The sequence below is a fragment of the Saccharomyces cerevisiae genome, chromosome XV (assembly GCF_000146045.2).
Source record: "Saccharomyces cerevisiae S288C chromosome XV, complete sequence".
Taxonomy (NCBI): domain Eukaryota; kingdom Fungi; phylum Ascomycota; class Saccharomycetes; order Saccharomycetales; family Saccharomycetaceae; genus Saccharomyces; species Saccharomyces cerevisiae.
The window spans coordinates 822,487-845,839 of NC_001147.6; the positions used below are offsets into that span (position 1 = coordinate 822,487).

Consider the following 23,353-nt stretch of genomic DNA (forward strand, 5'->3'; position numbering starts at 1 on the left):
TCAAGCGTTTCAATTGGAAAGTGAAAGAAAAAAATAAGAAAAAATAGAAAATACAATTAAATTAATCGAAAAAAGAAGTGAAAATAATTGAGTAGTTCGTATTAAACCTTGTAGGTCTCTAAGTGAGCATTTTCCTCCCTAACCAATGTATGGTGATGGCCAGGCGCTCTAATAACTTTATTTTTTGAATCCATGGTACAGGCAGCAATGGCGGCAAACCATTCATCATTAAAAATATCATCTAAGGTTGCTCTTTTCTTTGGATCTACTTGCAGTATACGGGACATGATAGGTCTTGAAGCATGTGGTAGTAGACGTAATAGACGGTATGGGCCATGAATAATTTTTTTATGGTGAGGTCCTCTGTGCTGTTGACTCGATTTATTATCGGAAGCGATACTATGGGCCTTGTCTTGATTTTGATGCTGGTGATGATGGTGTTGTTGTTGTTGTTGTTGTTGTTGTTGTTGTTGTTGTTGTTGTTGTTGTTGTTGTTGTTGTGGATTGTTTTGGGGAACCATATCAGGGTTAGCGTTGGCAGCAGTGTTGACGTTAGTATCAACTTTAGCGTTACAATCCGATTCATTGCTGCAGTCATTGTTAGCATTACAATCCGTTTTGTCATTGCAGTCACTGTTAGCCTTGCAATCCACTCTGCCGTTAGAGTCACCATTAGCATCGCAATCAGCGTCGGCATCGGCATCTACTTTCTTTGGGTTAGCTGAAACTACCGTGCTTTTATTCTCATTTTTGCTTATTTTAATATCGATGGTACTTTCCTTGTCATTATCTGGCGTGCTTTCTTTATCATTATTGCTATCATCTTCTTTATTTTCTTCGGTTTCTTCTTCCACAATGTCTGGTTTGTTATCGCTTTTACCCTGTATAGATGCTGGAGTATTTGGAACTTGATTTTGAACTGTTTTCAAGTTTGATTCATGAGCTGGTTGTTGCTGATTGATGGCGGAACAGTCACTGTGATTCAAAAACCTTTGACGCTTTTCTTTTCTTTCCTTCAGTAACTCTTCGTGATGCCTGGCAGATTCAACATAGTCGTGTTCTATATCATCCGGCATACAATATAATCTAAAATTATCGTCAGAATCTCTAGGGGCTTTCCATGGAAACCTTTTAAGCACCATACAACAATATATGATCCCAATAGACCATATATCGACGCACTGAGGATCATAAGATTTGGTGGAGGTAATCACTTCCGGCGCTAAGTAAGGGTCACTACCCACGATTCCATGAGCCATCGTTACGCCATCTTCAAAAGGATATCTGAACACAACAGCACTACCAAAATCAATTAATTTCAAAATACCCTGGGAAGTCATGACACAATTATCCAATTTCAAATCTCTATGTGCCAATCCCATAGAATGTAAATATTTAACACCTTCAGTCAATTGCTTCAAGCAACAGTTGATCTCGCCACGAGACATCTTGCCTGTCATAACAACAGCAAAAAAATCAATCGGACAGTACTCCATAACTTCATAGTATTTATTTTGTTTAGAATCAGAGAAAACGTCAACAGTTTCGATAACATTTGGGTGATGTAAAGTCGAACCAATACAAAATTCTGCGGTGCACTTCTTGGCATATTCTTTCACACTCTCATTCGGTTTCCTTGGTCTGAATTCTTTGACGGCAAAAGTAGCACCATCAGTTGGTCTCACAAGAACTTTAACGGACCCACCGGCACCGGAACCCAATAACTTACCCAATTTCCCGTATTTTTGAGCCAGAATACAATCATCGTGATATATATTAATATTATTGGACAAAGATAGGATAGAATCGGTACTTGGCGGTATAGCAGACTGGGTATGAGCATAGTGGTCTGTAAAGCCATGAGGATGCTGGGCACGATAGTGATTATTTAAATTAACTGTAGAAGTTGATTTTGAAGGTGGGGGGGAATGGGTGCTATGTTTCTTGGAACGAAGTTGAGACATAGATAGTTTTTTATTTACAGAAGGTCTGAAAAACCTTTTCAATTCTGCCATGGAGTGGGTTTGTTTTGGAGAGGCGGGAGAAGTATAGTCATGGAGCCCATGAGAAATATTATGGTGGTGGTTTGTTTCATAGTTATTATTGTAGTTGTTTGTTGAGATACTGGTTGCATTAGAATGGCTATGGGTGTTGTTATTAAGGTTTGTTGTAGTATAATTTGTAGTGGTTGTGGTAGATTTCATGGAATCTGTAGATTTCTCGCTTCTTAGTGAGTCATTACTTTGTTTTCTACCAATGAAGTTTAAGAAAGATTTAGAACTTCTGATCAACTGTGGCGGGTTATTAGACGAATTTTCACGGTCATGATGATGGTCATTATGATGACCATGGAATGGGTTTCTCGACAATAGATTAGGCATCTTTATACGAGAAATAGTTCTACCGTATTATTATAATTATTAGTGTTATTATTTTTGTTTTCGATCAATTCTAGCGGAGCTACAATGTGGTAGTCAAACGCTGCTATTGTATTTAATTCCGGCTCGAGACCAGTCTGGAAAGTCGACGTATATCGTTACTACTATCCTTTTTTTATTATTCCTACTATTTCCTTATTGAAAAAGTGGAAAACTGTTAAATCTGGAAATTCTTCACGATTCTAGAAAAATAGGAGGTGAAGAAGATTTCTAAGCTTTTTGAAAAAAACGGGAAAAGGAAGAGGCCCAAAAAAGTGAAAAAAAACTGTGTGTGTGAAATGTAAACGAACTTTGCTCCCTCTAGGAAAAACTTCTTTAAGCGGTTGGGAACTGTCTTGGGCTTACTTGTTTGTAAACAGTTGTATGAATGATTCTATATGCTAATTCTCAGTTTGTCTCTCTTAAAGATTTGTCACTCTGAAATATATAGCCAAATAGAACTAGGCGAAGAAAAAGAAAAGGGGCGGCGACGACGTAGGGGTCAGGTAGAAGAGTTGGGCACTTATTGGCGATATAAAAGACAAAATACACTAATGCAAGAGTATGGTGAGCGAAAGGAAAATAAAGAAAGGCTACGTTATTGACGGATATATGAATCAAGACACAAGACTATTTTGTATAGTAAGCAGAACCGGCTTGTGTTTGTGATTCATGGATCAACGAGACGGTAGCGAATAAGCACCAACGGAAAAAAAGAAAACATACGCATACATGCACGTACAAGATAAAAAAAGCACAGGTGTGGTGGTAGTATTGGGATAACCAGGCACACGCTACTGCGAGATAGCAAAAGACCCTTCCCGTAAACCGCTCGGATAAACCGATTTTGTCCTTTAGCGTGACACGGATTATACGCGGGGATCCGGCGTCACAAGCCACGGCCCGTCCCGTCCGCGTGGTTTTTAATTCTGGCTCCGCGTAGTACATTTTGTAGCTTGCCTTTTTTCCGGCTTCTAGAAAACTGGAAAAACCATAAGAAAAAAATGGGAAGGGGAAAACAAAAACCATTCAGGTCTTGCGTGCCGAGAATTTTTTTTTTCTCTTTTTCGTTGTCAACTTTTGCAGTAGCAGCCGCTGGCGACCCGGACGGTAGCCATGGCAACGGTTAGCTAATGGTAGGTAAATAAAACGAGTAACGACGTTTTAGTATATCTTGGTAAACTACAATTAGATCTTAAAACGGTTCCTGAAAAAGTGCTTTCATCTACCATTGAATTTAATTCACTTCCCTTTATGGAATTTGCACTGGTTTTGTGCTGTGGGATGTGGGTGTTTTGAAATATTTTCAGCTTGCAAGTCGTGCATATTGCACTTGTTTCTTATTTTTGGCGAGTGTAAACGTAATAGGTAATCTTAGTATTGGGCCATCGTCGCCCAGATAGCCATTGATAAAGCAGCTAGGTTCGTCGTCCGGTTGTTGGTATACACCTGTGCGTGCGTAAGTGTAGAAAAAAATAGAAATGACTAACTGGCAGCAACAGCTTCCTTTAACAGATACACAGAAAAATGAACTCGATAAAAGTGTCCTCCGATATTTGAATTGGAATTACAAACAAACTGTACGACATGAGCATGCTCAAGATTACGAAAGTGTTCGACATGCAATTGTAACTCTATCAGGTTTTCTGTTGCAAGAATCAGTGGACCGGCAAGAATTCATCAGTAACAATGACACCAGTAACGAAAGTATGGTAGACATTGATGAATTACTGCTACCGAAGAAGTGGAACTCAATTGTTAGACTACAAAAAAAAATCATTGAATTGGAGCAGAATACAGAGACCCTTGTATCTCAGATTAAAGATTTGAACACTCAAGTGTCAGAACTAGCACAATTCAAACCTACCACCAGTAACGGCACCAGCGCACATAATGTTTTGAAATGGATACCGAGAAATCTACCAAGCTGTTTAATTAATGTTGAATCATCTGTCACTTCCGTCAAACTACATCCCAATTTGCCTATAGTGTTTGTGGCCACAGATCATGGCAAATTATACGCATTTGATTTATTTAACTACACCATCCCTCTGGCATCCTTGCAAAGTCATACCAAGGCAATTACCTCCATGGATGTTTTATTTACCAATTATACGAACTCCAGCAAGAAGAACTATTTGGTGATCGTTACCGCGTCTAAAGATTTGCAGATTCATGTTTTCAAGTGGGTCTCCGAGGAATGCAAGTTCCAACAAATTAGGTCTTTATTGGGCCATGAGCATATTGTCTCTGCGGTAAAAATCTGGCAGAAAAATAATGATGTCCATATAGCGTCCTGTTCCAGAGATCAAACTGTTAAAATTTGGGACTTCCACAATGGTTGGTCGTTGAAAACATTTCAGCCTCATTCCCAATGGGTTCGTTCCATAGACGTTCTAGGCGATTACATCATCTCTGGTTCACATGACACTACATTAAGGTTAACACATTGGCCATCAGGTAATGGTCTTAGTGTTGGCACGGGTCATGAATTTCCCATAGAGAAAGTTAAATTTATTCATTTCATCGAAGACTCTCCGGAGATAAGGTTTAGAACACCATCAACGGATCGATATAAGAATTGGGGGATGCAATATTGTGTCTCAGCGTCAAGAGATAGAACGATAAAAATCTGGGAGATACCTCTACCTACGTTAATGGCCCATAGAGCACCCATACCGAATCCTACAGATTCAAATTTCAGATGTGTTCTTACGTTGAAGGGGCATCTTTCGTGGGTTAGAGATATTAGTATTCGAGGCCAATACTTGTTTTCTTGTGCTGATGATAAATCTGTCAGATGTTGGGATCTGAACACGGGGCAGTGCTTACACGTTTGGGAAAAGTTGCATACAGGATTTGTCAACTGTTTAGACCTGGATGTGGATTTCGATTCTAACGTTACCCCAAGGCAAATGATGGTCACTGGTGGATTGGATTGCAAGTCTAACGTTTTCATGAGATAAGTTTGGCTTTCCTATTTCTTTTTCCCTTTTTTTTGACTCTTTTTAAGCATTGGTTGATACTTTAAATACTTTATTGAATTAGCATTGATAGTATATAATAAGGTTTACTCACTATATAGTAGCATCATTTATTATTTAATGAAGTACTTAAATGTTTCGCTTTTTTTAAAAGTCCTCAAAATTTAGCTTGAAGCGGAAGAGCTTGCACTAGCAACAGCGACTTCCATGTCTTTATACTCAAATGCGAATGGTTCGTATGGTAAACCTTCACCCACGAAAAACTTGGACATAGATTCAACCCAGTGCAAACGTAAGGAATGAAGCATGGCAGATGTACCTTCCATCAAAACAAGAACTGCACATGTTAGTGCGAACCACATGGCAAAAAGTGCAACCGTCATAAACACACCCACAAATCCTCTAAATCCAAAGGCAATTTGAATTGTCATTGTCCATAAAACACTAGACAATTGAGCATGTGCCAATGATAAGGCCCATAAACGTAAATAGGATGCAGTGTGCGAAACACAATTCAAACAGAATTCAATTGTATGAATAACTTGATGAATCATAATATCACCAAAGTCTTCACCATGAGATCCAGAACCAACTTCTTCTTCTTCAGCGTCATCGGCGTCCATCGCGGAAATTAATTGTTGTGCTTCCAAATCTTCAGAACTAGCATCTGCTTCAGTCGATGGCAGTGGTTCGTGAGATTTCTTTTTATGAGTGAATTTGAAATGTAATGGCTTCACCAATAGCAACCAAGGAATACAAACCAAGGCCATCAACAACAAAAACACTTGGACCTTTGCTTGATGAGGGTATAATTCATCGTCAATAGTTCCTGGTGATAAAAACATGTTGATCAACATATTTAACAAACCTGGAGCAGGCTTTCCGTCCTTAACCCAATCAACAGCCCATTTGTAAACAATACAAACGGAAAGATAACCAAAGATACCTTGCATAAATAGCAAACCAGGAATAAAGTTACCGATGATATCAATCATAGAGTTAAAGTATAGGTGGTTAGCCAACGAAAAGAAATAAGAATAGGTCATGTGGATGAACCCCATTAAAATTGATAGTTTCATTTTGTAAGAATTAGAAAATAACAAAGCATTTTCAGTTCCATGCCAAGCCCAATCTAAACCGATAGGGTATGTACCCACCGATGTAGCAGTAATACTCTCACCTTTTTTCCAATGATCAGGCCATTTCCAACCAGACTTGAAAATAGTCATAGTTTTAGAGAAGATATCGTTGTAAAGGAAACCTGTGTACATGGAAAAGACACCCATCAACAAAATAATGTATCTACCAGTGAAGGCCATATCGAAAATTTCGCCTCTTTTCATTTTGTTGATTTTCTTTTCATTCAATACAAGAGACAATGCGGCTAAGGTCATTAAGAACCCGTGACCCATATCACCAAACATGATGGCAAACATGAAAGGGAAAGTGACAATTGTGGGTAAACCAGCATTGATTTCTCTGTACTGAGCAATACCGTAACAGTCACAGATACTTTGGAAACCAGCAGTAAACTTGTTAGTTCTGTGGAAGGTAGGTGGAGTGTGGTTTGTATCCAGGACTTGGATAATGGATGGGACATCAATACCCAATCTTGCGATCATTTCACCAAGACGAGCTTGCAAAGTAGCCAATTCGTCTCTTGGTATCCAACCTTCAGCAATCAAAATCTTTCTATTGGTATCATAGTTAGACTTGTTCAAAATTTCAAAAATCGCCTTTTCACGGGTAACATCTTGGAACCAAGAGTCCAATTCTTTGGCAATGGCATATAATTCACTTTCTAAAGTGGTAGAAGTGGTTTTCAAAACTGTGTACAAATCACTCAAATTCTTGTTGACCTTGGCCAATTGTTGTGATCTACCCTCGTTGGAAGAGTCAACATCGTAAAGATTGGCATCCAATGATTCCGCAATCTTTCTGATTCTTTTAATAATCAGATCACCGTGAGAAAATACGATAAAAGCATTTTTATGTTTATACTCCCTGGTTTTGACATCATAAACAGGTTGTTCAATTTCAACAGTTTTGAAGAAAAGGTTACCTCTTAATACTCTCCAAAGAATTTGTTCTAAGGTGGCAACTTTGTCTCTAGCAATGACACCAGTGACATAGTTTACAGAAGCACCGATAGCAGCAGCAATGTTTTCCCCATTAGCGTCGATCATGTCTTCATCCATATAGGAAGTGCTGTCGGTATTATCACCCTTCAAGAAAAATTCATCACCTGACTGCAAAATAAAGCGATACTGTTCCAAGTCATTTTTCTGGACTTCAATTTGATCGGTTGCATCCTCCATTTGAATCAATCTTTCTTCCAAATATGAAGCGTTCCGGACATAATCATCTATCACTGAACCGCTTGGTGGAACGTACAATTCACCTGAGCCGTCCAAATATTTGTCCGTGTCTCCTTCGTAGAGCTTAATATCGTGTTTCTTCAAAAGAGAATAAAAGTAACGATACTGTCTTTCTACATTATCCAGTCTTCTAATTTCGTTCACGAAAGTTCTTTGAAACGCACGCACCTTAGAGTTCAAGTCACGGAATTGAACAAGACCCAATTGACCTAAAGTGTAAGCAGAGTCTCTTGAAATTTCTTGAGGAATATAGAATTGGACTAAAGCCATTTCAGCAGAGCGAAAAATCGCTTCCTCCTTCTCTGCCATTATTTTCCTTGTGTAACCTTTAAATGTTTTTTTTTTGATTCAAATTAAAAGGGATTTAAAAGTTCAAACCCTCACTTGTTGTATAGAGAAAGGTAAAAGCTAGCAAATACACACAGGTAGCCCTCTAAGCAAGTATAGATATATTGAGAGGCAAAAGCTATGGACTTATTTGGACTTTTGTTGTTTTGTAACCTCTAAAAGGGTTGCACTCAAGAAAAAAGGTTTTCCATATCGACTTATCTGAGTTTCTTTTTTTTGCTTTTTTTTTTTTTAGCCCATTTTTTTTTTGACGCATTAGTCGTTAATGATGATATAATGTCCACGTGATGACATTTCAATCTGCAACAATAGCTCGGCAACTGGATTACTAGCAGTCATACGTATGTCAGTCACTACACATATATATATATTAATGTTTAACTAATTTTTTTTTCTTATCTATCTGATATTTATTCTATAACTATATAAATTTGTCTCTTCACTTCTAAATACCTCTGTTAAAATAGACCTTTTCAATTGGCTTCCCATCCTTATCCTTCTTGCCATGTAGTTCAGGTTCTAGTTTATTTAAATGGATTGCTTGTCTTTGAGGGAAGATACCGAGTGCAAATGGCAAAGCTGAGAACATTGTGACTGAGATCAACCCCAAATTGGCCAAAGTTTGCACACCGAGAGACTTACCTTTGAGGACACCGCGTTGTAGTCTAACCAAAATCAAAGGTGGGATGACCATAGTTGGAGTGGCGTTAATCACTCTACTTAATGCAGTTTCACCAACTGCCATGAAGGCAGCCTTCTTGGACTTTCCGACTTCGTCACCGTTAGAGTCAAACACAGAAATACCCTTTCTAATTTCGTTGCCTCTCATTAGGAAGACGTTGACAATACCGGCACTGACCACGGCGGCAAATGGCACCAAACGGCCCAAGATCAACTTTGAATGTGGAGAAATGTTTTTCAACCTGGGAACTAGGTTATTTAGACCTAACGCAACACCACACGACGCAGTTACAGCGGCAGCGTAATTGGTGAGCAATTGGGACGTGGACATAGGATGAGATTTGTTTGCGTTAGCGGAATTAACGGCGACGTTTAGCGATTGATTTGCCCATTGCCAAAATACAGTCCCTGCCGTACCCAAACCAGGCGTCAGCATACCTACAGTAACGACTAGGTTTGATAGCACGTTGGAAGACATACGGAAGGGCAAAAGAACTGTCTTCCCTGTGTCCGGATGCACGGTGGAGTCCAGTTGTTTCTTGGCTCGCCAGAACTCCGGAGTAGTCTCTTTTAGTTCACCGTGACGATACGCACTGATGATTTCTCTAGCATGCGCCAGGTCCTTCTCAGTAGTTAACAACATAGTGGGGTCGGAAATCTCTGCGCAATGGCGGATTCTACCCCAATACGTGGATAAGTCATAGCGGGATTCGGGCAAATCGATGGGCCCTGGGACTGATGATGCCATATTTCTCTGCCTTGTTTATTTTTTTCTTTCGATGCTGTGTGGTTTTATTATTGCTAACTTGCAGTGGTCGACGCCTTTGAAAACTGTAAAGCTGATGCGAAGACCTAACAGTCTCTTATCCAATTACCTCAATCTGGTACGCTCCGGTACCGGACGCCAGTACGAAAGAAAAACTTTTCGTTCGTCTCGGGCACCATTGGTATAAAAAGCGCCGAGGCAGCGATCATTTTTCTAGTATTACTCTTCTTTCATTTTTTAGTTATCTTTGATTTTCGGTTCCGAAGAAGGCATGATACATATTAAACATGCCTTCTATTCACTGTGCCATCTTACATCCGTAGGTGATCAGAGGGGAAAAGAAGAGCTAGAGCAACTCCCACACTCATGAGCGTCCTCATACTGTTCTGGGCGCTTCTCACAGGTGCTTCTTTTAGTGTCTCCCATTGGCCCAGATCGGTAGCTGCGCGAGTGAGATATCTTTCATTCATTTATATTTATCTGTAGCAATAGCTTCCTTTACTATTTTATTCTTAGGGAGAACTTTAGCTTATTTCTTGCACAAGAGGGTTTGACAGTTTTCTGTTACCCGGCCAGTACTTCAAAAATTTTTCAAAAATTTTCTGAAGTGCTCATCTCATCGCAAACCGTAGGAGCAGTGAAAGGCATATGCTCATCTGTATAATTGCAAAAAGACATATTCTATGTTCGCAGAACCAATACGTTACCTAAAGTTTTAAAGACAATACCAAGGGAAACTGCACAAATTCAATATGACAGAAGATAAATCGCAGGTTAAAATCAGGTTTTTCACGCGTGAGAAAGATGAATTACTACATGTACAAGATACTCCAATGTACGCCCCCATCTCATTAAAGAGATATGGGTTGTCCGAAATTGTCAATCACTTGTTGGGCTCGGAAAAGCCTGTTCCTTTCGATTTCTTGATTGAAGGTGAATTGTTACGTACTTCATTGCACGACTATTTGACCAAGAAAGGTTTATCGAGCGAAGCCTCGCTGAATGTAGAATATACCAGGGCAATTCTTCCACCATCCTATTTGAATAGTTTCAGCAATGAGGACTGGGTTAGCTCATTGGATGTCGGCGACGGTTCCAAGCATATTATTAGTGGTTCTTACGATGGTATAGTTCGCACCTGGGATTTATCAGGTAATGTGCAAAAGCAGTACAGTGGTCATTCTGGCCCAATCCGTGCAGTAAAATACATTTCCAATACAAGGCTAGTTTCGGCTGGTAACGACCGTACTTTGAGATTATGGAAAACCAAAAACGATGATTTGAAATTAACTTCACAACAACAGGCACAGGAAGACGATGATGACGAAGTAAACATAGAGGACGGTAAGACACTGGCTATCTTGGAAGGTCATAAGGCACCAGTAGTCTCTATTGATGTTTCAGACAACTCAAGAATATTATCTGCATCATACGACAATTCTATTGGGTTCTGGTCTACTATTTATAAGGAAATGACAGTTGTTGATCCATTAGAAGATATAAACAATCCAAACAATAAAATATCCACTGCTGCTAGAAAAAGGAGAAAATTGACAATGAAAGATGGTACCATTAGAAGACGTGCCCCTCTGTCTCTGTTAGAATCCCATACAGCTCCTGTTGAGCAAGTGATCTTCGATTCTACAGATAATACCGTTGGTTATTCAGTATCACAAGATCATACCATCAAGACATGGGATTTGGTCACCGCGAGATGTATAGATACAAGAACAACATCGTACTCGTTGCTTTCCATTGCTCAATTGTCGACTTTGAACTTGTTAGCATGTGGGTCCAGCGCCAGACACATCACATTGCATGACCCACGTGTGGGAGCGTCTTCCAAAGTTACTCAGCAACAACTAATTGGTCATAAGAACTTCGTTTCCTCTCTGGACACTTGTCCCGAGAATGAGTATATATTATGCTCGGGTTCTCACGATGGTACCGTGAAGGTATGGGACGTCAGGTCTACTTCTCCGATGTACACCATAACAAGAGAAGACAAATCGGTCCAAAAGGGCGTCAATGACAAAGTTTTTGCTGTCAAATGGGCTGAAAAAGTGGGTATTATCAGCGCTGGTCAAGACAAAAAGATTCAAATAAATAAAGGAGACAACATTTTCAAAAACTGAGAAAAAACTGTTGTTGTTTTTATGTAGAATAATGTACTGATATACTTGAAATAAATTTGGTTTTGCCAACAGCTTTCGCAAATTTCTGTCACCTTCTTCTTTATGTAAAACGACATTACTTGCTAAAAAAAAAAATACTTCTATGATAATGTGTACTTGTATGAAACTTCTATAAATTTAAATTGGTGAATTTTATCCAGCTATCCCCCAATTTACTATTTGAATATATGCAATTGTGATCTGTCTTAAGACCTTTTCAAACCATTCTGGCGGAAGCATCGGTGGCCATTTCCGTATACGAATAACCGTCTTCATTATCCTTGATAGCTGAGTATAAACTATTGGAAATGGGTTCATTACGATTTTGCGCATGTTGCCCGTCCTCGCGATCAAACGAGGCAGGAACGGGCTGCGTATGGGTCCTGCGCAGAGATAGCCTTTCACCTGGTTTTTCTCTAGTCGAAGGGTCTGTTTCCATGGTCCTTAACGTGGTCATCCTTGTTAGATTCAATTCACCATCGACAGCATTTACGTCATCTATACCACCTTCGGTCTCAGCCTCCTTTTCCATGGCGGCATAACCAAATTGTGACTTGTGTCTTAATTTGCTCCCCCATTTTTCAAAAACCCATGGAATTGGAATCATCACAACGCAAACTAATGCAAATAAAGTGCTTGCCCATTTGATTTTCATCTTTGTGTACATTTGGATGGTAAACAATGGGAATACACTACTCATAACGTATCTTAATAGATTATTGGCAGCCAAACAGGATGCCACAGTTAATGGCGGATAGCATGTAGAGAAGTACATTAAAACGCTGAAAAAAATCAAAATTAAACCAAAACCAAATGGCACACCGGCAGCCACAGGAGCCATCCAGTGGACATCTGATCTAGCAGTCCAGGCTTGCCAAAACAGGCCGATAGGCAAAGCTACAGAACCAAATTTACAGGCAATTAAAAATTTTTCTGGAACAACGGGTAGCAATTCACCTGTTTCAGCGTCTCTTGCACCTCTGTAAGGGGTAGTCCTTTTAGAAGTTCTCTCTTTTTCGGTGAGTGGTTGAGTGCCAGCTGGTGGTTTAGGGAAGAGATATTTTCTGTCGATGTAAAGGTAAAAGAAAGCACCTATCCATAACCCGACACCAATACCAATAAATGGCAAGCCAGATATCCCCATAGACATGTGGTAAACACCACGATAAATGACAGCGTATGCTTCGAAAAATCCAAATAAAATGGCGAATATGAAAGCGACATAAACACTGAAAACAAATACAATAGGTTCAACGACAAGCATTTTTAAAGGCCTTAAGATTGTAATAGTGACAGTGGTTTTTAAAAATTCTTTCTGAGCTTCCCTGCTGAACTTCTTCAAGGCTATATTTCTCTTCTTGGCACGCTTTCTTAAAATAATACCTTTATGGGTCTCTGGCATGAGCGCAATAAATGGCAAGATTAGACCGCCCGCAATCAATTGGATCCATTCAGACCAACGCCAGCCTTTGGCTTCAGTAGCAAATCCTGCCATAATAGGAGATAAAACTGGCCCTAAGAATGGAGATAGAACAAAGTATGTCATTGCGACGGAGACCTGGTCCACGTCAAAGATATCCAGGATGGTACCTGATCCAACGGATAAGGCGGGGGATGCAAAGACACCTGATAAAAACCTTAGGGGTAGAATTATTCTCATGTGGCCATTGGATAACCCAACACCCATGGTGAAAAGCATTGACACAGGTAGGGAAAATAAATAGACAGGCTTACGACCAAACACTTCACTTAATGGAGCGCCGATGACAGTCGATAAACCCAGAAGATAGAAAGTTAAACCAGCAAGCGCCAAAGTCTGACTAACGTGATATCTTTCTACCAATTCTGGTACGGAAGAAACATATAGGGAACTACCCATTGTGACGACCAAACAAAGAAAAGCTGAAGTCATAGTAGTATACCATTTCTTCAAAGAGGACCAATTATGCGGATTGTCTGGGTCATCGGGCCCGTCCCAATCGAGATCTCTTGGGTCAATTGGCTCGCCCCCTGTCATGTTATTGGAATCTGCATTCGGTTCTGATCTTTTTTCGTCCTCTGTTATTGACCCTGTCGAAGAAGAAGTCGAATCCAAGTTGCCGCTATTAGTTACATTTTTGTCCAAGGCTTTTGGTACCTGCTGTATGTTTGTTCGAGGATCTGAGTTAGATTCGGTTTTTGTCAAAGAAGAAGGCATTAGTAAAACTTAAAATATATGTATACGATGTCTATGCTTCTTTGTGTGTGTATGTGTGTGTATAAGATGGTATCTTTATTCTGTAATTTTCAGGAAAGTGATGACTAGAAAATCGATGTGTCAGGTACAACAAATTGACAACCTATAACTTTCCATACAGGCGAATATATATATACACATAAACACATTCAAGCCTCCGGTACCGTTTGCTCTGACAAGGACAATTAGCATGTAAGCACGAGTGCGGGTATGCAATCATTTCAGTGTTTCCTTCATTTGGCATAGTGTCGTAACACGGATTTAAGGTGAGCCGTCAGGGGCTTTTAAGCGGAGCCCCTGCAGCTTCATGAAGACGGAACCGCACGGGCCTATTACCTCGGGGATAGATCAATTATCCGAAGCGGGTCACAACCCGGAAATAATAACCACTATGCCCGACCGTACCGACGTGGCACTATTTTTGGGATCCGTGGAAGTCGGCCATTAGTGGTAATCGGCGAAAACAAGTTTATTGCAGCTAAAGCACGCCATACGGTTGATATAAACAGCAATTAGGCACTTTTTCTCTTATTATTCATATGCCTTATTGGCTTGTGGCTTGTGGCTTGTAGCCTATGCAAATGCATTTGCTGATAGCAGCATAAGAAAGTTGGGAAGAAACGCTAACTGTACTTTTTATATCCAGAGTTCATTAGTTGATCTTTTACCCCAATAATTTCTTCCACTTGCGGCCTGCTTCTTCGCATTTCTCCCATTCCGGGCCGCGACTCCGTAGTTCTTACAGAAACAGCCGCCTCCATAACCATCTATGATAGGAAAAAGATGGACAAACAGGAAAAGAGCTAGGGAGTATAACCTGATTCCTGACATGTATAGGATTCGGGTAATTTTGAAATACGAAGCTCTTTGCATTCCGAGACCGGTTTAGGAAGATTTATTTACATATCTACTTGCGCTATTGTGGTCATGCCTTCGAAAGATAAAGAGCGAATTTTGCTCGTATAAGCTAAAATCAGGTAAAAGTTCCTTATGTTGCTGCTCCTCGATGGCAACGTCGATCTAAGATCTTGATTACTGAATCAGGCGAAAGCACACGTTCATCTTTCGCTCATCGGAAAGAAAATTAAAACAGAAAAAAATTCTAAAATGGCAAAAAAGAAGAAAAGCTCAGTGAGGGCTGTATAGTTTATTAGATAAGCTACTATACGTACATATCTTTTGTAAATAGAACCAAAAATCTTCATGCTAAAGGGACCGCTTAAAGGTTGCTTAAATATGTCTAAAAAAGTTATAGTGATTGCTGGTACAACAGGAGTAGGAAAGTCTCAGTTGTCCATACAATTGGCACAAAAATTTAATGGCGAAGTTATCAATTCGGATTCTATGCAGGTATATAAAGATATTCCTATTATAACAAATAAACATCCGCTTCAAGAAAGAGAGGGCATTCCTCACCATGTAATGAATCACGTAGATTGGTCAGAAGAATACTATTCCCATCGTTTTGAAACTGAATGCATGAACGCTATTGAAGATATTCACCGGAGGGGTAAGATACCCATCGTTGTTGGGGGTACTCATTATTATTTGCAGACTCTTTTCAATAAGCGGGTCGATACGAAATCATCCGAACGTAAGCTCACAAGGAAGCAGCTCGATATTTTGGAATCGACTGACCCTGATGTGATTTATAACACACTTGTGAAGTGTGATCCTGATATAGCTACCAAATACCATCCTAATGACTACAGGAGGGTACAACGAATGTTGGAAATCTACTATAAGACGGGCAAAAAACCAAGCGAGACATTTAACGAACAAAAAATAACTTTGAAGTTTGATACCCTATTTTTATGGCTATACAGTAAGCCGGAGCCACTTTTCCAAAGGCTTGACGATCGTGTAGACGACATGCTAGAAAGAGGCGCCTTGCAAGAAATCAAGCAATTATATGAATATTACAGTCAAAATAAATTTACGCCGGAGCAATGCGAGAATGGTGTTTGGCAAGTTATTGGCTTCAAAGAATTCTTACCGTGGCTAACCGGGAAAACTGATGACAACACAGTAAAATTGGAGGATTGTATAGAAAGAATGAAAACGAGAACACGTCAATACGCAAAAAGGCAGGTAAAATGGATCAAGAAAATGCTGATACCTGACATCAAAGGCGATATATACTTACTGGATGCCACTGACCTTTCTCAATGGGACACGAATGCATCTCAAAGAGCGATAGCTATTTCCAATGACTTTATTAGCAATCGACCCATCAAGCAAGAAAGGGCACCTAAAGCCCTAGAGGAGCTGTTGTCTAAAGGCGAAACTACGATGAAGAAATTGGACGATTGGACACATTATACTTGCAACGTCTGTCGTAACGCAGATGGTAAGAACGTTGTAGCTATTGGCGAAAAATATTGGAAAATTCATTTGGGTAGCAGAAGACATAAATCCAACTTGAAAAGAAACACTCGTCAAGCTGATTTTGAAAAATGGAAAATAAACAAGAAGGAGACTGTGGAATGAAAATATTAGGAAAAAGGAGTTTATCCTGAGTGTATATATCTACATAAGTGAAGCTGGGTTTTGATAATGGAAAGGGAGGATGACAAGCTCAAAATATACTTTATAGATGAATGAGGACAGGTATCATTGGTCTTCAAATGTCAAACTCTTATCAAGCCTAGCTTTTTCTGCTCTTCTTGCTGTATCATATTCCTGTACCTCATTGTACAGATTGCTGGTAGAAGTAATTAAATTTTCGTAAAATGCTGTGCCGGCACTTAAATTTTCTTTCACCTCATCAAGCAGTTTGAAGGAATATCTCAGATCTTCAATATATAGCTCTCTGGGATCTATTCTTACCATTTTCTTTGGTTCAATCCCGCTTCTGCCGGGGTTATTCTTCTTACTTAGGTTTACTTCCTCAATAAGTTTGATATTTTCTTCCTTTGTACTATTAACGTATCTTAAATCTTCGTCAAAGTATTTTAAATGGCCTATGAAAATGGGTTCAAAGTCGACTGTTCCATTTTTTTTATACGATGTAATGATCTTTGGAAGTATTCTATATTCTGAAGATTTCCGCCTCGTCCTATCAATATAATCATTTCTTTCCTGTATGATCATCTTAATCTTATTCGTTAGAGGATCATTAGATTCCGGTAACCTGATCTCTGATCCAATCAAATTTTTATCGATGCTTTGAAATAGTTCATTTGTTTGTTTGTCAATCGCACTACCTTCATCAAGGTATCCTCTCAGCTTTTTTAGTTTTTCATAATATGCTGTGTTAGTAGTTGAAGATTCGGGTAAAGTCCAATTTAAGGTTCCGTGTTTTAGTCGGAGCTGATTGTCAGTAAATGCTTCTTCATTTAAAATTTGCTCAATGTTATCGAGTTGTACCTGCACATTTTTATTATTAATGAGAAGATTATTCAGTGATGCCTGGTAATGACTCAGTTCTGCTTCACTCACCTTTGTAAGCCCTTGTGGTATTTGGAAAGTAGTCAAGGACTCCTTCAATAGTTTATTTAGGGAAGCAAGGGGATTGGTAACACGTTGTTCAACGTATTCATCTTGCCTTTCATTGTATGCTGTGCAATATTCCATCACTTCTATAGGGATTAGGTCTTTGAATAAAGTCTCATCCTTTTTAATAGAAGGCAACAATGTTGCTGAAGAAGATGGTTTAACCATGAGAGCTGGTTTGATCGATGGTAATTCCGAAGGAACTTCTTGTAAGTAGATGAATTCATTGTCTCTTTGGGCTTCTTTCAGAGAAGATTCGACAACAGTTTTAAACTTAGCTTGCGAAGATAGTGTTGATTCATTTATAAATTGCAATCCCATTTGCAGAGCTTTCACAACATTTCCGAACTGCTTCTTCTCATTAAAAGATAAGGCTATTCTGTAATAAGTCACCGCACTAAAGTAAGCCTTTTTAGCCTTTAAGTGGTTTATCCAATCACTTCTAATAAGTTTCCCCCTTTGGGCGTCATTAATAGCCTCGCAGTAGAAGTCCACGATCTGTTGTGACAACTTCGCGATTAAGGAGTCCTTGTGTTTATCTTGCACGGCTTTAAACCAGAAGCATTCTTGCGCTTGTGCTAGCATCAGGGAGGTTAAAGCGTTCAATGTGGCGTCATCTACCACTGGGATTGTCTCAAGATTTTTTTGGTGGTCTAAAACATGTTTAAAGCATCCGGCGGCATTCTGGAAGTACAGACATGACGTTTTGAGGGATTCGGCTGCATCATTGTTGCTATTTAGAGCCAACAGTGAATACATGCAACCAATATTATAAATAATGGTTAATTTTTCCCATTGTAATGAGTATTGACTAGTACCACGAGATTTTTGTGATAGCGTTTGAAACCATGTAAATTCTATTTGATTATTGGGAAACTTTTTCTCTAATTGCAACAATATTACATAGTATTCCTTCAGTGCAGAAAGACCGTCGATTGAGATATCGGGTGCAATCGCATTGTTTCTTGCATCAACAACTTTGAGTATGTCTGATTGGAAAAAGGATGCCGTTTGAAAGGAAGTAGTATCAATTAGTTTTGACAACTCCGTGGCAAAGTCCACTTCTAAAGTTCGCTTAAGTGGAATGGCAAGCAGTTCACTCATGTCACACTGCCTGGATCTCCATAGATAATAATACTCTCTCTGCAAGGGTATAGTAGTGTTTTAATAAGGCTTTATAGTCCCTTTTCTTATGCTATATTATAAAGCCGGGTAGTAGCGAGGCTTGAATATCTCTTTTCCTGGACGAAAAATAGTGAAAAATTGGAAAAAGTATTTGGCGTAAAGCATATTCTACCGATTGCGATAGACATTATTTGAGCTGTAACCTGAATATAGGATTAAGAACTTTTATTTAATTTCACGACATGATCAAGTATACTATCGATGAGCTTTTTCAACTGAAGCCAAGTTTAACTTTGGAAGTTAATTTCGATGCGGTGGAATTTAGAGCCATCATTGAAAAAGTTAAGCAATTGCAACACTTGAAAGAGGAAGAGTTTAACAGTCATCATGTTGGTCATTTCGGTCGTAGAAGATCTTCCCACCATCATGGTAGACCAAAGATTAAGCACAACAAGCCTAAGGTTACAACCGATTCAGATGGTTGGTGCACATTTGAAGCCAAGAAGAAGGGTAGTGGAGAAGATGATGAAGAAGAAACAGAAACCACACCAACTTCTACTGTGCCAGTTGCTACCATTGCCCAAGAAACTTTAAAAGTCAAGCCAAATAACAAAAATATTTCTTCCAACAGACCTGCTGATACCAGAGATATTGTTGCGGACAAGCCAATTCTTGGTTTCAACGCATTTGCTGCTTTGGAAAGTGAAGACGAAGACGACGAAGCATAAGTCATTCGCTCATGCTTTCTTCAGGCAGCTGTACGTGTACTATGTATAAATTTTGAATAACATTTTTTTTAATAAACAGTTTTTACTCTTTTAGGTTACTTTCCAGATTGAAAATATACAACGTGGTTACATAAAGAAATTAAAATGTAGAACGAATCATGACCAACTGTATCAGGTGTTTAAAAAGGCGAGGTGAAAGAGAAAGGCTTCCCCCTCTAATATCAACAGCTGGAGATACATCTTTCTAATAATTAATCTACCATGAGCCGTACGCACTGAAGCAACGCCCATCAAACATCCGAAGCCACATTATGAGTACAAAAGAGGCTGACGTTAATAGGAACTCATGGTGTAATTTTGCTTCACTTTTCTGAATTCAAATGGAAATAGAAGTAAAAATGGGCAGAAAAGTTACCTCATGCTTTAAATATACTCAACTTTTCTCTACCGACAGTAGGAGCCCTAAGAGATAAAGCGAAAAATTTTCACAGCGCGCTCCTTGGTGCGGCGAGGGTATAAAAGGCGATTTCATTTCAATTCTTTGAACTTACTTCATTTGCAGGATCCTTCAGGATAAGAAAACCATCATTCAATAAACTGATCTTCCGGATTACCATGCTTAAGACATCACGCCTCCATATGTCTATATAAAGCGCAAATGGCTGGAAGTAGACCAATTTTTTTTGTTCCTAGCTTTTCATTATTGAAATCTAATCCAGTTTTAATGGTTTTTCTTAATTAAGAAAACAAATTATCATTGGTTCGCTCTAGGTGTACATATCTTCACTTCATTACTCTCTTGTTTACATTGTATACATCGTACATATACTTCAATTATGGAAATACCATAAATTCTCTTAGTGTGTAGTTCACTAGTTTTTGGGGTTGGGTTGTGCTGTAGTCAGCTAAGGCGCTTTAGTGAACTTTCTAGTGAGTTTTTTGAATTTTAGTGTCAAAGGATAAGGAAACAGAAAGGTAAAATAGACCTTGCTCGAGAGATGTCTAGTCGTAAAAAAGTCAGAGTATTACTGCTCAAGAATAAAACTGTCCCCATTGATAAATATGAATTGGAGTGTAGGAGTAAGGCGTTTGAACCCATATTCGTACCGCTTATTAAACATACACATGTAATTCAAGATTTTAGAAATGTTTTGAATACCATCCCAAACTATTTGAATACTATCAATTACATTATTATTACCTCTCAAAGGACTGTAGAGTCATTGAATGAAGCGATCATTCCCACATTGACAAGTGAACAAAAAGCTGCATTGCTCAGTAAAACAGTTTATACTGTAGGCCCTGCTACTGCTAACTTCATCAGAAGATCAGGTTTCATTAATGTTAAAGGTGGAGAAGACGCTGGTAATGGTTCAATCCTTGCTGATATAATTATTGATGACTTGAGTACGGATATTAAGGCATGCCCACCAAGTGAACTATTATTTCTCGTGGGTGAAATTAGAAGAGATATCATCCCAAAGAAACTCCATAGCAAGGGAATAAAAGTAAGAGAAGTGGTTACTTATAAAACTGAAGAATTAAGCGACGGTTTTAAAAGATTCATACACGCCATGAAAGAATGCGATGAGGATGAAGTATTCTCGGACTGGGTGGTAGTTTTCAGTCCCCAGGGAACGAAAGAAATTACTCAGTATTTGGGTGACAGTAACCGCCTACCAGGTTCCCATCTACGGGTTGCGTCCATCGGACCTACCACTAAAAAATATCTGGATGATAATGATGTAACCTCTGATGTGGTCAGTCCAAAACCGGACCCCAAGTCGCTATTAGATGCTATTGAATTATACCAGCGCCATAAATAATATTGATACGTCATATTTCTCTCTATTTATATTTATTTACTTCTTCAAAGAAGCTATTGGGTAGAGTCCCAATCTCTTTTGCGTATACCCGCTACACCACCTTCAAATCTAGATAATATACTTCGTATTCTTTTATTCCCGACAAGTTCATTAATCTTTATGCTCTTGAATGACGGTTTGGTCCTCATTTGCTTTTCTGGTGTATATCTTGCCTTAGGAGGGAGGATCCAATCAGACCTTCTACGTGACTCCAAAATTTTGGGTACCAAACTCTCATATAGGTCTTGGATTTTGGTCTCCCCTTCATCTCCGTCATGTCCGTCGCCTTCTTCATCTTCTTCTGACCCCAGTCTAGACTGTGAACGTCTTTTGTCTCTTTCTGATATCCTTGATGATCTCCTTCTAATACCATCCCTTTCAGTTATATCTGAAGCAATGTCAATATTTTCCACTTCTGATATTGGAATTGGAAATGGCAATTCACTTCCATTTATTTCAGAAATAGTAACATCATCATTGTTTGCATTCGCTTCACTAATTGAGGGTAAAGATGCTGGTAGACTATTTTCTCTTTGAATAGCTCGAGATCTCGTACGTCTTCTTCGACTGGCAGCACCAGTAGTTGTAGGAGTGTTCTCACCTGAATATTCTGTATCGCTGATATCAGCTGATGAGTTTGATCTAGTAGAAGAGGAGGAGGAGGATGTGTTGCGAGGGATTGGTTCGCCGACTTCTTGTGTAGAGTTCCTCTTGATTTTCTTGTAGTATATTCCATATTCTTTATTTCTTAAACTGTCAATATCCACATGGCCACTTGCAGATATTCCTTTTTTGAACGTTTTTATCAGGAAATAATCCTGATACGATTCAAACTCCAAGGGTTTAATGGATTTATTAAAGTCTTTTATTTCATTTATTAACCTCCTCTTATCATTGATTAAACTTTGCAAATCACTATTTTTTATGATTTCCGTATTTGTACTCATTCGCACTTTCTTATAACACCTTCCTGTTGTTCTAATTAAATTCTTTTAATTAAAATTAATAGTTATTTTATATGCAATGTCTTATGATCACTTCTAGCTGTCAGTGTTCCTAGGATAGTGTTCAACAGCGTTTAATATTAATATATTGAGATACTTCCGCCAGATAAAAGAAATCCTTACGTTAAATATATATCATTCGTGTGCCGCGAAAATTCTTTCTTTAGCAACAGATATAAATCAGGTATAGAAAATCAAACGTCAAAGAAGGCGGCAGAAAAGTCACACTATTCCTTTTTCTCGTCGATATTTTCAATAGTTTTATAAAAATTGTATGTAGCTCATATAAATATCAATTATCGAATTACAATTTACCCAAGGAATCGATCATATCTAACAAATCATCTTCCAATTGAGGTTTGTCAAATTGTTTCCGATCTACTTCAGGTTGGGCATTATGCTCTTGACCCTCTTTGCTAGTAATTCCTTGGATCCAATTGCAAACTTGGGATACGAATGGTTTCGAGTTTGGGACAAAATGGGCTCCAGGATGAACCAACAATGTCCTTTTGTTATCGGGCCATGACTCGTACAATGCCATGATTCTAGATTCTGCTACAACTTCATCTAACTCCCCCCTTACATGTAGAGAGGGCACCTGGATAATCCTATGATATTCTTTCTGGTAGGATTGATCTTCTAATTTGAATCCACTAAATGAAATAAAAAATTTTAAAGCGGGCTGTTGTTCATCAGTAAGATTTAATATTCTGTTAAAGTCAGTGACTAAGTAGCCCCCAAGACCTGCACCTTGGCTGAATCCAATGACACCATCAAATGGTCCATTTTCTAGCACGTAGTTACGTAAATAGTTAAACACCTTTTGATCTATTTGAAAGGAATTGAAAGATTCGGGATTTCTAAAGAACCACCCGTATACTTCATCACTAGTCGCTGAGGTGTTGAATTCCTTCGCAGCATCTCTACCCTTTTCTGACTCTGATTGGAATAACGCTTTTTTATCAATTGAATGTGGGGCGCAAGGATAGTATAAATCGTAACCTAACTTCTTCAAATTCTTTCGTAATCCTCCAGTCTTCGCAGAAAATATCTTATCGGATTGGACAAAACCATGTAGCATTAGAACTTTCTTCTTTTCACTCATAATAATAATTCTGGGGTTTGTGGTAGAATTCAGTTTGAAAATGCACC

General features: G+C 38.9%; 13 protein-coding genes and 3 non-coding genes across 16 annotated transcripts; 7 read left to right on the forward strand and 9 right to left on the reverse strand.

Moving 5' to 3' along the window:
* Window positions 1-101: 101 nt before the first annotated feature.
* On the reverse strand, window positions 102-2,381 carry HRK1 (putative serine/threonine protein kinase HRK1; the record flags this gene model as incomplete). The annotated part of the gene is made up of 1 exon (NM_001183686.1): window positions 102-2,381. The coding sequence occupies one exon, from the start codon at window positions 2,379-2,381 to the stop codon at window positions 102-104; it is 2,280 nt and encodes a 759-aa protein (NP_014910.1).
* A 666-nt stretch (window positions 2,382-3,047) lies between these two features.
* Window positions 3,048-3,446, reverse strand: YOR268C (uncharacterized protein; the record flags this gene model as incomplete). Its single annotated transcript, NM_001183687.3, has 1 exon — window positions 3,048-3,446. The coding sequence occupies one exon, from the start codon at window positions 3,444-3,446 to the stop codon at window positions 3,048-3,050; it is 399 nt and encodes a 132-aa protein (NP_014911.3).
* Window positions 3,447-3,898: 452 nt separating this feature from the next.
* PAC1 (Pac1p) lies at window positions 3,899-5,383 on the forward strand (the record flags this gene model as incomplete). The annotated part of the gene is made up of 1 exon (NM_001183688.1): window positions 3,899-5,383. One exon carries the CDS (start codon window positions 3,899-3,901, stop codon window positions 5,381-5,383), a length of 1,485 nt encoding a protein of 494 aa, NP_014912.1.
* A 182-nt stretch (window positions 5,384-5,565) lies between these two features.
* On the reverse strand, window positions 5,566-8,088 carry VPH1 (H(+)-transporting V0 sector ATPase subunit a; the record flags this gene model as incomplete). Its single annotated transcript, NM_001183689.3, has 1 exon — window positions 5,566-8,088. The coding sequence occupies one exon, from the start codon at window positions 8,086-8,088 to the stop codon at window positions 5,566-5,568; it is 2,523 nt and encodes an 840-aa protein (NP_014913.3).
* A 484-nt stretch (window positions 8,089-8,572) lies between these two features.
* Window positions 8,573-9,556, reverse strand: FSF1 (Fsf1p; the record flags this gene model as incomplete). The annotated part of the gene is made up of 1 exon (NM_001183690.1): window positions 8,573-9,556. One exon carries the CDS (start codon window positions 9,554-9,556, stop codon window positions 8,573-8,575), a length of 984 nt encoding a protein of 327 aa, NP_014914.1.
* Window positions 9,557-9,845: 289 nt separating this feature from the next.
* SNR8 lies at window positions 9,846-10,035 on the forward strand. The gene has a single exon (NR_132263.1). It is a non-coding gene; the product is annotated as an SNR8 (small nucleolar RNA).
* Window positions 10,036-10,326: 291 nt separating this feature from the next.
* On the forward strand, window positions 10,327-11,709 carry YTM1 (Ytm1p; the record flags this gene model as incomplete). The annotated part of the gene is made up of 1 exon (NM_001183691.3): window positions 10,327-11,709. The coding sequence occupies one exon, from the start codon at window positions 10,327-10,329 to the stop codon at window positions 11,707-11,709; it is 1,383 nt and encodes a 460-aa protein (NP_014915.3).
* A 256-nt stretch (window positions 11,710-11,965) lies between these two features.
* On the reverse strand, window positions 11,966-13,945 carry TPO4 (Tpo4p; the record flags this gene model as incomplete). The annotated part of the gene is made up of 1 exon (NM_001183692.1): window positions 11,966-13,945. The coding sequence occupies one exon, from the start codon at window positions 13,943-13,945 to the stop codon at window positions 11,966-11,968; it is 1,980 nt and encodes a 659-aa protein (NP_014916.1).
* Window positions 13,946-15,187: 1,242 nt separating this feature from the next.
* On the forward strand, window positions 15,188-16,474 carry MOD5 (tRNA dimethylallyltransferase; the record flags this gene model as incomplete). The annotated part of the gene is made up of 1 exon (NM_001183693.3): window positions 15,188-16,474. The coding sequence occupies one exon, from the start codon at window positions 15,188-15,190 to the stop codon at window positions 16,472-16,474; it is 1,287 nt and encodes a 428-aa protein (NP_014917.3).
* Window positions 16,475-16,597: 123 nt separating this feature from the next.
* Window positions 16,598-18,583, reverse strand: RIM20 (Rim20p; the record flags this gene model as incomplete). Its single annotated transcript, NM_001183694.1, has 1 exon — window positions 16,598-18,583. The coding sequence occupies one exon, from the start codon at window positions 18,581-18,583 to the stop codon at window positions 16,598-16,600; it is 1,986 nt and encodes a 661-aa protein (NP_014918.1).
* Window positions 18,584-18,846: 263 nt separating this feature from the next.
* CAF20 (Caf20p) lies at window positions 18,847-19,332 on the forward strand (the record flags this gene model as incomplete). The annotated part of the gene is made up of 1 exon (NM_001183695.3): window positions 18,847-19,332. The coding sequence occupies one exon, from the start codon at window positions 18,847-18,849 to the stop codon at window positions 19,330-19,332; it is 486 nt and encodes a 161-aa protein (NP_014919.3).
* A 139-nt stretch (window positions 19,333-19,471) lies between these two features.
* On the reverse strand, window positions 19,472-19,696 carry SNR31. Its single transcript, NR_132264.1, has one exon. It is a non-coding gene; the product is annotated as an SNR31 (small nucleolar RNA).
* Window positions 19,697-19,916: 220 nt separating this feature from the next.
* SNR5 lies at window positions 19,917-20,120 on the forward strand. Its single transcript, NR_132265.1, has one exon. It is a non-coding gene; the product is annotated as an SNR5 (small nucleolar RNA).
* A 210-nt stretch (window positions 20,121-20,330) lies between these two features.
* On the forward strand, window positions 20,331-21,158 carry HEM4 (uroporphyrinogen-III synthase HEM4; the record flags this gene model as incomplete). Its single annotated transcript, NM_001183697.1, has 1 exon — window positions 20,331-21,158. The coding sequence occupies one exon, from the start codon at window positions 20,331-20,333 to the stop codon at window positions 21,156-21,158; it is 828 nt and encodes a 275-aa protein (NP_014921.1).
* A 53-nt stretch (window positions 21,159-21,211) lies between these two features.
* On the reverse strand, window positions 21,212-22,144 carry RFM1 (Rfm1p; the record flags this gene model as incomplete). The annotated part of the gene is made up of 1 exon (NM_001183698.3): window positions 21,212-22,144. One exon carries the CDS (start codon window positions 22,142-22,144, stop codon window positions 21,212-21,214), a length of 933 nt encoding a protein of 310 aa, NP_014922.3.
* Window positions 22,145-22,505: 361 nt separating this feature from the next.
* On the reverse strand, window positions 22,506-23,306 carry FSH3 (putative serine hydrolase; the record flags this gene model as incomplete). Its single annotated transcript, NM_001183699.1, has 1 exon — window positions 22,506-23,306. One exon carries the CDS (start codon window positions 23,304-23,306, stop codon window positions 22,506-22,508), a length of 801 nt encoding a protein of 266 aa, NP_014923.1.
* Between the last annotated feature and the right edge of the window lie 47 nt (window positions 23,307-23,353).